The sequence below is a fragment of the Oppia nitens genome, unplaced genomic scaffold (genome assembly GCF_028296485.1).
Source record: "Oppia nitens isolate AA-2021 unplaced genomic scaffold, nextdenovo-longstitch-racon4-pilon3 scaffold25_pilon_pilon_pilon, whole genome shotgun sequence".
Classification (NCBI taxonomy): domain Eukaryota; kingdom Metazoa; phylum Arthropoda; class Arachnida; order Sarcoptiformes; family Oppiidae; genus Oppia; species Oppia nitens.
This window is the reverse complement of record NW_026533205.1, coordinates 52,945-70,341: the sequence shown is the minus strand read 5'-3', so window position 1 is coordinate 70,341 and position 17,397 is coordinate 52,945. Positions and strand designations below refer to the sequence as shown.

The 17,397-nt window shown below is 19.9% G+C and overlaps 1 protein-coding gene across 2 annotated transcripts; it reads left to right on the top strand.

Moving 5' to 3' along the window:
• Positions 1-1,733: 1,733 nt before the first annotated feature.
• LOC128954097 (mastermind-like domain-containing protein 1) lies at positions 1,734-16,179 on the top strand. Of its 2 annotated transcripts, none has more exons than XM_054299664.1 (9): positions 1,734-1,929; positions 2,142-2,169; positions 2,612-2,815; positions 10,685-10,889; positions 10,968-11,191; positions 12,238-12,399; positions 12,960-13,063; positions 15,745-15,896; positions 15,946-16,179. In XM_054299664.1, exons 3-9 carry the CDS (start codon positions 2,636-2,638, stop codon positions 16,113-16,115), a joined length of 1,197 nt encoding a protein of 398 aa, XP_054155639.1. In that variant the 5' UTR covers positions 1,734-1,929; positions 2,142-2,169; positions 2,612-2,635; the 3' UTR covers positions 16,116-16,179. The 2 variants fall into 2 exon arrangements, with proteins under 2 accessions (XP_054155639.1, XP_054155640.1); XM_054299665.1 differs by having other exon boundaries at positions 15,702-15,896; positions 15,946-16,011.
• The last annotated feature ends 1,218 nt before the right edge of the window (positions 16,180-17,397 follow it).

The window sequence follows — 17,397 nt, the reverse complement described above, 5'->3', positions numbered from 1 at the left end:
ATTCAATGTAACAATACTTTTCTAAACTAACAATAATATGATTGCCAAATGTACTTGAATTATATATCATATATATATCATATACAATAGTACAATATAATTGTATTATAAATGTATATCAAAATTTATATATATATATATATAAAAGTATTTTCAAATTGAAAACTATGTCAATAATATGTTTGACTAAACTTTTGATTGTTAACCAAAACATATATATTTAAATAAACCAAACAAACAATTGTTATCTTATTAAGTAATCGACACATAGTTTCAATCTCTCTCTCTCTCTCTCTCTCTCTCTCTCTCTCTCTCTCTCTCTCTCTTTATTCAAGAATTTGTGGTTAAAAATAATTATCAAAAATAATGATTCAAACTATTGAATCAGTTATAGATATTTTAAAACAAACTAAATTTATTTTTATTTAATTTAACAATCAATGTCTTTGTATTATATAATACAGTATATACTATATACTGATAATCTCTAACTGTTTTGGGTTACATATATATACAGTATATACATATATAATACAGTACTTTATGTGATATATAGTTTATATGACACTAATAATATCATCATAAATATAATAAACTACAGTGTAATGTAAAATAAAATTTTTATAAAATTGTTTTTCACACAAACAGTATTGATTTACAAATAGGTTTGTATGTAAAAACACATATTTAAAAATATAAAAAAAATTGTTACAAACATTTGCATTTACAGCATATATTTAATGTAAGTGTATGTTTATATGTGTGTATATATGTGTGTATATGTGTGTGTATATGTGTATATGTGTATGTATGTGTGTGTATATATGTGTGTATATGTGTGTATATGTGTGTGTATGTATGTGTATGTTAAGTGGCATATACATTAAAAAATAACATTTTAAGTTAAATAAAAACAATTTTTAAAATTTAAACATTGTTATTACCATCATTACTATTATTAAATAGAAATTTTACTTAAAATAAAATTATATTTAAATAAAAAAATCTTATTTATTTGAGAAATCAAATTACATAATAACTATATATATATATATATAAATAGACAACAAAAATTTAAATTATTTAAAATGTTGTAATTAATAAAAAAAATTAAACTTATAAACACAAAACAAATAGATTATAATCATTGTAATTAAATTACAAACAATTAAATACTAAAAAATAGTTATTTATTCTATTATTAAGTTAGTTTTAGTTAAACAAAAAATAAATAAATAATTAACTATTTATAAATTTATAATTATTTAGGATAAGTCACTTATAATATTATATTTATATCATATTTTTAAAATTTTTTTTATTATATAACTTAAAATACTACAAATATGTATAATAAAAATTAATTATTAATAATTAATAATTAAAAAACTAAAATAAATAAAGTCTTATATATAATATATATATTTATAATATAAACTCAATATTTGACTGACAGTCTCCATACAAACTAAACAAAAAAAATTTGTTTGAATTTATTTTTATAATTATAGTTTGTTTGACTCTCTCTTTCATCAAAAAAAAAATTTAAAAACTATTTCATTTGGGAGTACTCTCTCTCTCTCTCTCTCTCTCTCTCTCTCTCTCTCTCTTCTTTCTCTCTCTCTCTCTCTTTCTWTCTCTCTCTCTCTCTCTCTCTCTCTCTCTCTCTCTCTCTCTCTGTTTAGTCTCAATTTAAAATAAAAAGTAGTTTTGCTTATTGTGTTGATGTTGTTGTTATTATCACACTATTCAGCGCTTTATTATTGAAGAGAAAAAAGAGTTTAAATAGTTTTTTAGAAAAATTGAAGAAAAGTTTTAAAGTTTTTTTCAGCAAAAAGTTTTGTACCAAAAAATAAAATACTAAAATAAAAAACTGTTTTTTTTGGTTATAAACAGTACAGTAGAGTACAGGAGCTGTACAGTTGTTTAGTAAGATATTTATTATTACTATTATTATTAATTTATATACAATTAGATATTTATATTTAGCAAAATTTATTTTCAATTATTTTCTGTGTTTGTGTTTTTATTATTACAATACAATATAATTGTCTGACTTTTTAACTTTTATTTTTTTTGCTGATTTTTATAAACTTATATTTATATTTAATTGTACGACTCATTTGGTTTACACATTAAAGACAATTAAAACTTTAAATTTTTAAAAACGTAAGTATTATTTATTTATTTTGTTGTTGTTGTTGATATAATTGATTTGTTTTATAGTAATAATAATTTTTAATTTTTTTTATGTATAATTTAATTATTTATAATAAACATTGTTTTTTATTAGATATATTTATTTTATATTATTTTAAACAATAATAAATTATTTATTAAAACAATAATAAATTATTTATTAAAACAATAATAAATTATATTAATTAATTAATTAGATTAAATAAATATATATAATAAAAAAAATTAAAAATCAATTTACAATTATAGTTATAGTTTTTTGTAATATTTATTTAATTATTTTATTTTCCCATAAATATTTATATAATTTTTTATCCAAACTAATAGTCGATAACATTATAATTAATTTAAATTATAACAATTATTATGATATCTAATATTTATTTTTTTTAATAAATTATTGATATAATAGACAACAAAAAAATACATTAAATCTATGGCAACGATGAGCGCTGAGAGACCGGCATTTTATAGGCCACCGCCCGGCTATCGGTCAAAGCCGAGGCCGCAGTCGTGTATTTGGTCGCCGTCGACGGCCAACACATCCCAGGCCTGGACACCGTCGTCGCCGATAAGCTATTCATACGATACCTGTTCACTGCCCAGGAGTCCAAATGTTAGTCTCAAAAACAATTAAATAATTTTAATTATTTATTTATTTAAAAAATAATAAATATCTTTAAGATTTAAGTCAATACTAATACTCAAAAAAAAACTAATAATAATTAATTAACAAATTTTTGTTTATTTTTACACATATATATAATATATATGTTTTAATTGATTTTTATTTTATAAATAATATTTTTCACATAAATTTTATATTTTTAAGTTATCATATGATTTGCACAAAATGTTTTCGTAATATACTATTAATAATAATAATTATTATTTAGTATTATTTTTGCTGACTATTAGATAATTATTTTTAAATATTTTATACAAAATTATATTTTTGTCTCATTTTTTTTTTTGAATTAAATATATATAATAATTTTTATTTTATTTCTGGGTTATTTGAAATAAGTTTTTTTAAGTGGATAAATAGTTTATTTATTATTGAATAATACTACAGTAGTTTATATAAATATATATTTTTTTTTAATTTAGCTTGATCATCAAAATTTTTTTTATAAATAAATTAACATGTTTTTAATTTCAAATAATAAATTTTAACTTAACTGATTACAAAAAAATAGATAAATATAACTATTTAATTATTTATTTAATTTTACAAATAATAAATTATATTTTACATTTATAGTAAACATATTCAAATAGATTATATTATATATTTTTATATGAAAATTTATAATAAAATTTCAATTCAATTAATTTATTATTTACTTATTTCAATCAACTTTTATTTCAATTAGTTTTTTTTAGTCAATTGAATTGATTTTAATAATATTTTATATATATATATATATATATACTGTATATCAATAGTATAATAAATATTCAGGAATATTCCGTATACACACATTTCAATGACATTTTTAATAGTATATATATATTGTATTTGTATATTGAATCCTAAATTGAAATATTATATATATATATACTATACTTTATAACTAGCATTATATCGATATATCAATAAATTTTAGCAATTTTATTACATGACTAATGCAAATATTTATCAATTGATTTGCTACTAGCATTTGCAAATAAATAATGTATTATTTGCAACTCAATAATAATAATAATAATAATCCATAGGATTAATCAATAATAATAATAATAATAATAATCCATATGTGTTAACAAACTAAATCTCAAAAATTTAATATATAAAGTATTAATATATTTAATAATATATGTCTAATAAAAATATATCTAATATAAGTTTACATATTTATACTGTCATATATATATTAATATATATATATATAGTCAATGAACAAATATCATATAAGTTAAACTAATTATTTAAAAAAAAAATTAATAATAGTTTCAAAATATTTAAGTTATAAATTTATTTTTAAAACTTGAAACAAAATATTTGAAATATTTTTCTAGATATATATATATTAATACTATTAATAATAGACATCATTGTTTCACTAATGAATATATGATAAACATATATAAATACTTTATATATTAATACTATGTAATAATGTTTGTTATAATGTTTATGATTGATATATGTTAGACATATATTAGATAATGATTAGACATATATATATATGAAAATTTTTTAGCAAAAATAAAATTTAAAAAAAAATAAAATCACATTTCTATTATAGCAAAAGTTTCCAATGAAAAGTTTCTTTAATATATAATATAAAAATTTTGTTTGTCAAGTATTGTTTTTAAGTGTATATCTATATATATACTGTATTTAAAACACATAGTTTACATATACATCAAAACTATAAAATGTATTGTAATTTACATATACAGTACATATACTATACATATATAATATATATATACGAAACACTTACTGTATATATAAGTGTAATAAAACAGCAGCTATTGATGTTATTTATAGGTTGATTATTATTAACTATTATTATTATTATTATTATAATCTCAATGTTGTCACAAATATTTTTCTAGATTTTATATATATATATATATATATAGTGTATATTATTTTGCTTATGTCCGCAAATTTTCAAAAAAAATCTTTATGTACTGTAATTAGATTTATTTTTTGTGTGTGATATACATATACACTATCTATTTGAATACAATATATATATATATATATATATATATAAATTTTTTAATGTGACAAATATTTTGTTTATCCAATCACTCACAGTTTTACACATACATATGTGTAAATGTATTTACATACATACATACACACACACATACACACACACATACACACACACATACACACACACATACACACACACATACACACACATAGACACACACATATACACACATACATACACATAGACACACACATAGACACACACATAGACACACACATAGACACACACATAGACACACACATAGACACACACATAGACACACACATAGACACACACATAGACACACACATAGACACACACATAGACACACACATAGACACACACATAGACACACACATAGACACACACATAGACACACACATAGACACACACATAGACACACACATAGACACACACATAGACACACACATAGACACACACATAGACACACACATAGACACACACATAGACACACACATAGACACACACATAGACACACACATAGACACACACATAGACACACACATAGACACACACATAGACACACACATAGACACACACATAGACACACACATAGACACACACATATATACATACATACACATACACACACATACACACACATACACACACATACACACACATACACACACATACACACACATACACACACATACACACACATACACACACACACACACACACACACATACACACACATACATACACACATACACACACATACACACACATACACACACATACACACACATACACACACATACACACACATACACACACATACACACACATACACACACATACACACACATACACATACATACACACATACATACACACAATTTTAAATAGGTTTATGTTATAAGGATAGGTTATCGTATTATTATTATTATTATTATTTTAATAAGACTAGACAATAAATTTTCTGTAAATAAATTTAAATATCATATCTAGAGGTCAGATCAGATTACCTCCCTTTTGTCTTAAATCCAAAAGTTCCCTAACGTTTCATATTCCCTGGAAATTTCTAAGAAAATCTATTAAACCTATTGAAACAAAATATTTAATTATAATATTTATAAAAACACAAATATTATATTTAACTATATTTTTTAAAATAATATATATATTGATTTGTAATCTAATTATATTTATTGAATATATTTTTAAATATTTCAATATTAAATATTTTGAGAAAAATATTTAAGTTTTTTTTTAAAAAATAAAATATTTATTATAATAATAATATAAAAATTTATGTTTTCCTTTAGTGATAATAAAATATTTTCCATATTTTTCATGAAAATTGTATGGATTTTTTAGGGAACTTTCCTCCCCTGGAGATCATATCAATGGTTTTTTTAATGTTGTATTTAATACTCAATTATAATTAATTAAATCATATAATAATTTATATAGATATTTAAAATTATTAAAAGAATATTAATTTTATTTTAAAAATAAATAATATAAATATTTATTTTAATCATAAGCTTGTAATTATGTAAATGTTTTTATTTAAAAAAAATTATAAAGTCATATAAACTTAGATTAAATATATATATATGTATTAATAAACATTATAATCTATTATGATTTTTTTTTGAAAAATTGTAAATATTATTTATTTTGATGATTATGGAAAAAAAATTATCATGATAAATCAACATTTAGTAATCTATAAATAAAAACATATGGTTTAAACATAATACAAGCAATTTTACACACATATATACCCACACATACACACATATATACACACATATATACACATATACACACACATACACATATACACACACATAACACATATATACACACATATACACACACATACAAACAAAACAAAATATATAAACTAATAGATTTAAAATTCTAGACATTTATATTCATAGATAACACACACATATATAAACATATAAACAAACATAAAAATTAAAATCTTAACAAACATACAAATACTGTGAAATAATTTATATATATAACCTATATATATAAATAATATATATATATAATAAAACATATATATTATTATTTGAAATGTTGGCGTTTTGTTTATTTATTCACATATATATATATACAGAATATTCTTGAATTCAATACAATGATGACATAAACACAATATATATATATTTGTAAATTGCATACAATTTTCTAACTGCAAAAAAAATATATAAATTATTTTATGCTAACTTTTAGGTTAATATTACTTTTTAAACAATTTTTTTTGCTAATACATGTGTATATTATATTATTATTATTATTATAGAAACAAAAGAAAATAATATATATATACTGTATATATAACTGGATGTTTGACTGTATTATCATTATATATATATATATATATATATATTTGTTTTATAAAAATAAAAATTTGCTATTAAGACAACACATTTACACACATTTTCTAGTACTTACTATACTATATATACTATACAATATATATTATATGTATAGCTATTATTAGATATATTTATACATCAAAAATATTTGACTAACAAATACCAGATATCAGTGCCATTAATACTATATTATTATTATTATTATTATTTTTACCACTACTACTACTACTACTGGTGCCCATAAACGCAATATACTATACCTCTCTTTCTTTCTCTCTCTCTTTCTATACATAAACCAAAAAATATATTATCAAAAAAAATTATTTGTTGTTAACTAATAGTAATAATAATAATTAACGTTTAATATTATTATGTAATTTGATTGTGTGTTTATTTGTGTGTAAATCAATAGTTTCAATGATTTTTTAGTGTTAAAAAATTTGTTGTTTAGTTATATTACATTACATTCAATCATATTTTTCATATAAAAAATTTATTTATTTATTTATTTTTGTGGTGTGAATTTGTAGCCAAATAATAATAATAATAATAATATAAAACTTTAATTAAAAAATTTTTTTAAATTTTAATACCAATATATTTGTACAAATATTTTTGGTATACTAAGTGAAAGTATTTTATATATATATATATATATTAAAGTTTATATCAATAACAACAACAACAAAATTGTTTGAATTTATATTAGTTTATATACAACAACAACAAAAAATAGATACTGTATTTAACTAATATATATATATATAAATATATGTATAATATTTTGCATATATTTTATATAAATATATATAAAATTTAAAAAATGTTATTCAATACGACATTATTAAGGGACGGCTCATGTATTCCCTGGGGGTTTACACTTGTCGGTGGAGCCGACTTAGGCCACTGTCCTCTATATATACAACGTGTAAGTAATACTACTGTCCTATTTGGGGTCTAAAATACCCAAACCTAACCCAACAATATATATTTATATATATATAATGGTAAACATATCTAAAAAAAAATTAATTGTTAATTAATTTAAAAAAAAAATAAAATTCCGTAAATTTTTTATATCAGTAAACATTATATAATGTTTTTTTTGTGTAAAAAATTATATTTTTCATAATTGATTTTGTTTTTTTATTTAGAGATATTCATAGATTATATATAATTTTTTTTAGTTTGTTTACATAAAGTATTTTTTTTGTTGTATAAAAAACTAATACCTAAAGTAAAGTAATGTATTTTTTTGTTGTTTATGGTTTACATGTCTATACAGTAATTGATTGATCGCTGAAAATATCCACAAAAAAAAACTAAACAAAAATAATGAATTATTTTATTAGTTTTATATATATAAGAGATTTGTATAATAATCTCTAAATTTGTTTAAACAGTATTTTAACCGAAAATATAACACAAAAAACAAAAATCAAAATAAACTTAATATTTTAGTTTTTTTTGAACACATATTATAATCCAGAATATTCTTCTATCAATTATTATTATTTTATTTTTTTGAAATAAACATTATTGATATTAAAATCATTTTTTAATAATTAATTTTAATTAATATATTATTTTTGCAACTAAAATACATTATTGCTATTTAAAATAAAAGTTAAGTTTTTTATTTATACTAAATTATTTTTATGACAATATTTTTATTACAATATTTTTATTATTAACTTTTATATAATTAATGACTTATAATACATAAAAAATCTATTACTTAATAGTTTTTTTAAAGAAAAATTATTATTTTAAAGTATTATAAATATTATATGTATTTTTTATTAACAGATATTAAGCCATTTTATATATCATATATCTATTATATGTGATTTGATATATATTATATATATTTAAAGTCAAAACCCATTTGACATTTTAGCTAAAATATATATATATATATATAACTTATACATTACTATACATATCTATGACGTTAATCTTATGTTTGACATTATTTTAATCCGATATAAATAATTTTATTATATATATATATATATATATATTATTATTATATCAAATGTTTGATTATAAATTGTTTTTGTCATTGTTGTTGTTGTTATAAGTATCATATCTTAGTTTAAAAAATATAAATAATAATAAAAGTATTATCATTAAATAATAGATAATATAACAGATGATGATAATAATAATAATAGTGTATTTTATTGTATTGAAAAATATATTAGGATTATATAATATATATTATTAAAAGTAAGATTATTGTTGTTTGATATAATCTTATATAAAAAAAATATTATTATTTTTTATTTTGAAAAATAAAATTTATTATTAATTTAGTTAACATAAAAAACACATTTATAAACTAATAATATATATATATATATATATCTAATATTTGCTATTTAAAAGTTTTTTTTAAAACTCAAATTAAAATTTTATTTTACTTATACTATACTATATTTTATATATACTATTGATTGAAAAAGTTTTTTAAGCTATCTATATATCTCTAACTAATATATATATACAGTATATTATTTGTAGCATCAATTTAGACATACATTTACTTTATAATATTGAATAAAATAATATATATATATATATATATATCAAACATTTTTTTGTTCAAGTGATGTGAATCCAATAGAGAGAGAGAGAGAGAGAGAGAGAGAGAGAGAGAGAGCTGTATAACTGTAGAGATGATGATTACAGCAGTTTGTATTTTGACTGTTATTTTTAGATTTTTTTTAAAACATCACAAATAAATTGTATATTTATTAAACAAATGGATAAAACTGATAGATATATATATACTGTAGAGTTGGAGAAAAAAATCACTTTTCAAATAACATGGAAATAGTTTACTTTAATAATAAAAACAACAACAAAAAAGCCAACAAAAATAATCAAATAAAAACATGTTGTTTAACATGTAATATATTATATTCAATAATAATAATAATAATAATACTAAAACTACACACACATATAAAAAATAATTTTTTAAAATTTAGGTCAAATAGTTTAACTTATAATAACAATAACTATAATAATTTATACCAATAATAATAATAATAATGAAAATTTTTAAGCATTTAATATTTATTTTTATTAATTATTAATTATTTTCTATTTGTTTAATTTACATATATAATAATAAATATACTAATTTTATAATTTTTTAAAATTAACAAAAAATTAATTATAATAAATATAAACTAATAAATAATAAATTAAATTTCATATTTAATAATACATTAATTATAATTTTTTTTAAAAATAGATTATAATTACAATATATATTAAATTTAATACAATTACTATTAATATATACTATTTATTATAATAATAATATTATATAAATAAAAATCATATTTAATTGACACCTAACCTCTAAACCCTCTAATCTCTAACCTACAGGTGCAATCGGGCAGTCCGGCTAGCGATGCCGGTCTCCGTGCCGGCGATATACTGGTCAATGTTGGCGACCGATCGACTACTGCACCGCCGATGACCCATTCGCTGGCCAGGGATATCATCAATACGGCCGGCAATACTTTGAACGTACAAGCTCAGCGACCATCGGGAGCAGCAGGAGCAGCACCGGGAGGTACCAGCACTGGTAGTATGTATTTTACTTTTTAAAAAATATTTAGCATGCTAATTTTTTTTTATATTTACCTCCCACCCATCCCATCTATAGCATCGCCAATGTCGCCATCGCGTTCAATGACACCCACCTATCAAACTGGTGAACCATCGTCCAGTCATACACCCTACAGACCGGGTCCGGTAGGTCCGCGCGGCTATATTCCCAACTATGGACACAATGATTATTACGAAATATCGTCGATACGAAAACCCGATTCCAATAGCGAAAAATTTCTACAAGAAAAAGCTAGAGAACAGTGGGCTATATCTAAACAGGTATGTCTCCTCTGGTCTACATACCTGTGCCAACACACATACTCAGACATATACACACTCACACACATACATACATAAACACACACACATACATACACACATATAAATACATAAACACATACATATACACACATACATATATAAACACATACATACACACACATACATACATACACATACATACATACATACACATACATACATACACACACATACATACATAAACACATACATACACACATACATATATAAACACATACATACACACACATACATACATACACATACATACATACATACACATACATACATACACACACATACATACATAAACACATACATACACACATACATATATAAACACATACATACACACACATACATACATACACATACATACATACATACACACACATACATACATACATACATACATACACATACATACATAAACACATACATACACACATACATAAACACATTTTTGTCTTATAATTTAGTAATTATTATTAATTAATTAATTTTTTTAACTAAATAACTAAATAGTTATTTTCAATTTTATTTTTTTCTAATTATTTTTTTTTGTTTAATTTAATTAAAATTAAATAAATAACTAATTAGTATTGGTATAGAAAATTAAATTAAATTATAATAATAATAATATACATAAAATAATTTTTCACATAGTTATACAAAACAAAATAAGTATATAATATACAGTATATATAAATAGTTTTATAACCAATTTTTTTCATCACATAGTGTATGTGTGAATCATTAAAATAATAATAATAATAATTGCAGTTATTTTTTAAAGCTATACAATAGTCAATGCCTAACAATCAATGAAAACAATTGTTATCATCAAAAAAAAAAAACATAAAATAAAATATATTATATTTATGTGATATTTATAATCATTGACATTGAAATGTTATACACATGTTGTAAAAAATATTTTGTAAAAAATGTTTAAATCATTATTTTTTATATATACATACCGTTCCTCTCGGGGGACACCCACTACACCCACCCATACCTAATAGACATATCGCACACTGCCATTGATTGAGCCCAGGCCCAAGGTGCGCCGTGATCAGCCAATGGGTATGAGCTATATGCGATTGATGGATGGACCATCATGGCACGACGTCCCCCGTACGATTGTCAACCCGAATCCACCGAAACTCCAGGAGGTTATGAATAGGGTAGAGTAGATATAGTATCCAAAATTAGTTAGTCATACTGTCCCCCTACCCACCCACCCCCTCGATTAAAAATAATTATTATTAAAATGCTTTTAAATTTTTAGAAAAATAATTCAATAATTCAATAATTCAATAATTCAATAGTAATTAAATTTTATATAATATTATTTAAGCAATTTGTTAGTAAAACTTAGTATATATTTAGGTATTTATTTATTTTTTGGAAAAAATCTATTTATTTTACTATTTTTTTTTGTTTTAAATTTATTAAATTTATTTAAAATTATATATCATAACTTATATATTGATTTTTTACATAAGTTTTTACATATGAATTATTGAATATAATTTTGTTTTTTATTTTTTTCAAAAATACTTCAATAACTTTAAATTAGATAATTATTTTAAAAAATATAATAGTATTGTTTAGTATGCAAAATATTTTGTTTTTGTTGGTTAATTAAATTTTAATTAAATTTGCAATACATTTTTATTCAATAATAATAATAATAATAATTAATATAAAATATATATATATATATATATATTTGTATATATAGTTTGGACAGAGAGTTCAGGACAACAATCCCGGTGTCGTACACCTCCAGTATAACTCACCAATGAATATGTATAGCAATGATAATGTGGCCAATGTTTTGCAACCGTAAGACTAATTTAATTAATTAATTAATTAATTTAATTATTAAATTATATATAATTAATTTTGTTGATTAAAACAAACAAACAAAATGACAATTAAAATGTTTTTTTTTGAAAGCCATATAAAAACTAAATAATAATAATAATAGTGATAATAATATAGTAATAAAATAATGCTATTTTAGTTTAATAGTAATCAGCTATTAATTTATTAGTAGTAGTTATTATTGATAATTAAAAAAAAATAAATAAATATAGACATCATATACTATGTTAACCTAAGCTCATACCTATTTTTAAGGTACCTAACCAATAGATCATGTAGTTTACGATCGGCTACTACTACTACTCCTACTACTACTACTGCTAGACATACCGGTTCATGTCCTCCAATAGACTTGATTTTTGCCAATAATAATAATAATAATAATAATAATAATAATAATAATAATATCAATAGTAGACAACCAATGCTTAACAATCGGTCGTTTCGTCTATTATTGACTGATATTATACGCGATGTTATCTATGAGATGCTACTAATGTAAGAAAATATATATAATTTWTATATATATATATATATATATCAAGTAAAACAATATATAATATATATATAATATACTGTATTTAAATTAATCAATCATATATTTACTATTTATTTATTATTTATGTCAATATACATGTATATGTATATTTTCAATGTGTTTGATACTACTATACTATCAATATATATCTATTAAAAAAAACAGTTTATTACTACTACTAATAATAATAATATCAATATTAGGTTTCATTTAATTATTATTATTATATGTTTGTTATATTAATATATCTTTATTTATTTATTTCTCTCTCTCTCTATCTTTTAATCAATATTATTGTCTCTATACTATGGGTATAACAATTGACTAATTTTCTATACAATTTTCCTAATGAATTATTATTATTATTATTTTTAGTACAATTATATGTTATTTATGTGTTTTTGTGTGTGTTTTATTTGGTTAGGATATTCAATAATATAATATATAATATATCAGTACTTATACTGTAATATCAGATATCTAACTAACTATACACACACTCACATAGTATTACAGTATTATTATTATTATTATTATTATATTAATAATGATTATCAATATTATAAGAAAATCCTATTTCAATATATATTTATAATTAATTAATTAATTGCTAATTATTTGATTATTAACTTCTAATCTTAAAAATCTGATTATTGTTTTTTATTTATTTTATTTTATTTTATTTTTTTATTATCAGTAAAATAATAATAATCATATTAATAATTGGTTAAAGCCGATTAGTTAATTAAGTTAAAATTAAAAAATAAATAAATTAAATAAGTTGCCTAGGATAATTTTATTTGTATATTTACCAATTAGCAAAAAAATAAAATCAATAATCTAGTATTTCAATTAAATATATATATAAATTATTTAAAAAATTATTTAATCAATTGTCTTATTTTTAATTATTTTATTAAAAAAATAAAGATTTTAGTTTTAGTATTTTATTTTGTGAATAGTATAACACATATACTGTATAAACAGTATATTATTTATTCAATTAGTGTCAACTATTTTATCATTTATATATACAGTATTATCTATATATATATAACATAAAAATAACAAAAAAATACAATACAAGTAGTGATAATAAATTAGTATAAAAAAAACAAATATATATTTTTGGTATTTATTTATTTTTTATTTATTTTTTTGAATTACTTCCAAAACATTGATTTTTTAGGACACATATAGTTAGCATATAATATACAGTATTAATATGTGTTAAAATATTTTACACTTTTTTTTTATACACAAATACTATATATATATATAATATAGTATAATAAAATAACTTTATACCGTATATATATATAATAAACTCTACTAGCTTATTAATTAATTTTATCATCATCAGTTTAGTAGAGTATGAAAAAAATTATATTGTATATAATTTTAGCAAAAATAAATAAATAAAAAAAATATATTATTATCTCATATAATAAATTAATTTAATTTTTTGTGTGCATATAATCTTAATAAGTACAGTATTATTATTATTAATAATATACTGTACACTATATATATCATATAAATCATATTTATAGTACAAATCGTATAAAAATTAAACTAAAATAATAATAATAATGATTTCTATATTTAAATAATAAATAATAATAAAAAAGTTTCCAATAAATTAATGGAAAATTTAAATAAATTTTTTTTTAAAAATCATTAATAAAATAATACATGAATTATATATATATATATATATATATATATATATATATATATATATATATATATATTAAAAACATCAAAAATACGGTGCTTTCAAAATAATAATAATAATTAATTGTCACTTAGTTAAAAATAATAAGTTTAAAAAATAAGCATGTACAATTTTTGTTGTATAGTGTTGTTATAAGTAGATTTTTGCATATTACTAATGCATATGTTATTAATTACTAATCCCTATCCTATCCCCTACCCCACCATACCTATTGATCCCATTCCCTATCTATACATACCTATATATATACTATACTAAACACATATCCGGGGCGCGGAATATACATACAAATCAAACAAACAAACCAAACAAAATATCAGTGTCTTTATTGACCTATCGTTTCTTAAAAACAACACCAAAAAGTCGACCCCAACGACCCGGATCGGTACCCCCACAGTCGTCCACGAGCAACATATACAGCCAGAGAGCCCCCAGCACTCACCTACTGAAACCCCAGATCAACGTTGATATAACACAGTCGCCAACCTATCAGCTGCTGCACGAGGAAGAGGACGGTTAGTATTATTAGTCCCTATATATATTATATAACAGTTTAACCTACAGGTGCTGCATCATCATCGGGACACGGTTCACCCTATCAGCACCCGCACCACCATCAGCACCGACAACAGTCCCACTCGCCTATAGGACACCACCACTCGCACGCATATCCAACTCAAACGCCGTATTTTAATTCACTGATGAACTCGCTATTGCCTAACCCGGGTGTCTAAACAAAAAAAACTTAAACTACCGGTGCGCTTATCCATTGGTTAATCAATAATAATAATAATAATAAACAACAAAAATTTTAGATATATATATATCTAACAAAAAATTGAATTTTTTTTCTTGAATAATTAAATTAACTAAAAATATTTTGTGGGGTTTCTATACTATACATGATATATATATTTAAATAACAAAAAAACAAATAGTTATATAAAACATGAATATATTATTTTGAAAAAAAGTATTTATAAATAGTATTATTATAATAACTTGATTTAAATAATAATAATTTATTTGTATTATTATTATTATTAAAATTTTAAACTATTATCTAATATATTTGATTTTTATTTAGTAAACTTGATTTACTTTTATTTGATGATAACACTATAATACTAATATATATATATATTTAATATAATATATATTCAATATATTAATTAAATATATATTTAAAACAACAAATATTTAAAAAAAACTTTAAACAAAAAAAACTTATTATAATTAACTAATAAAATAATTAAAACATTTTATTGTTAACTATTTTATTTGAAAATTGTTATTTTATTCTTATATATTTAAAAAAAATAATTAAAATTATTGTTATTATTAATATATATCTATAAATATAATATTAAATTTTTTGTCTTTTATTTATAAACACAATTTATATCCAATTATATGACTTAATATGTTATTATAAATTATAATATTAAAATTATTATTATACTAATAGTGTATTAGATATTTAAAAATTATTTGTTATAATAATAATAATGATAATAATAATAACTATTATGTAGTTTTCAATTATTGATTACATTATATAAGTAGATTAAAAAAAATTATTTGTTATTTAAAAAAATATTTAATTGTGTGATTTACAAGAATTATTGAAAAAATAATAAAGAAATAATTGTTAATTAAAAAAAACTTATTTATTTATTAAACTTTTTTAATAAAATAGTATTAATAAAAATAATAATACTTAGCATAAAATCATAGTATTATTAATATTTATGTAACTATAATATATTATAATAAAATGTAGGATTTAAATATCATTAAAAAAAACTATTTAAATAAAAATCTTTTAAAAATTTTATTAAAAAAATAATTACTAGTATATAACTGTATATCTATTGATATATAAAGATAACTTATTACTAAAACTTATATTTAAAAAAAAAATTATTAAAAGTCTAGATAATGATTATTTAATTGTGATTTTTTTTCATCTGAATTAATATATTCAATACTTTATTATTTTAGTATTATAATAAT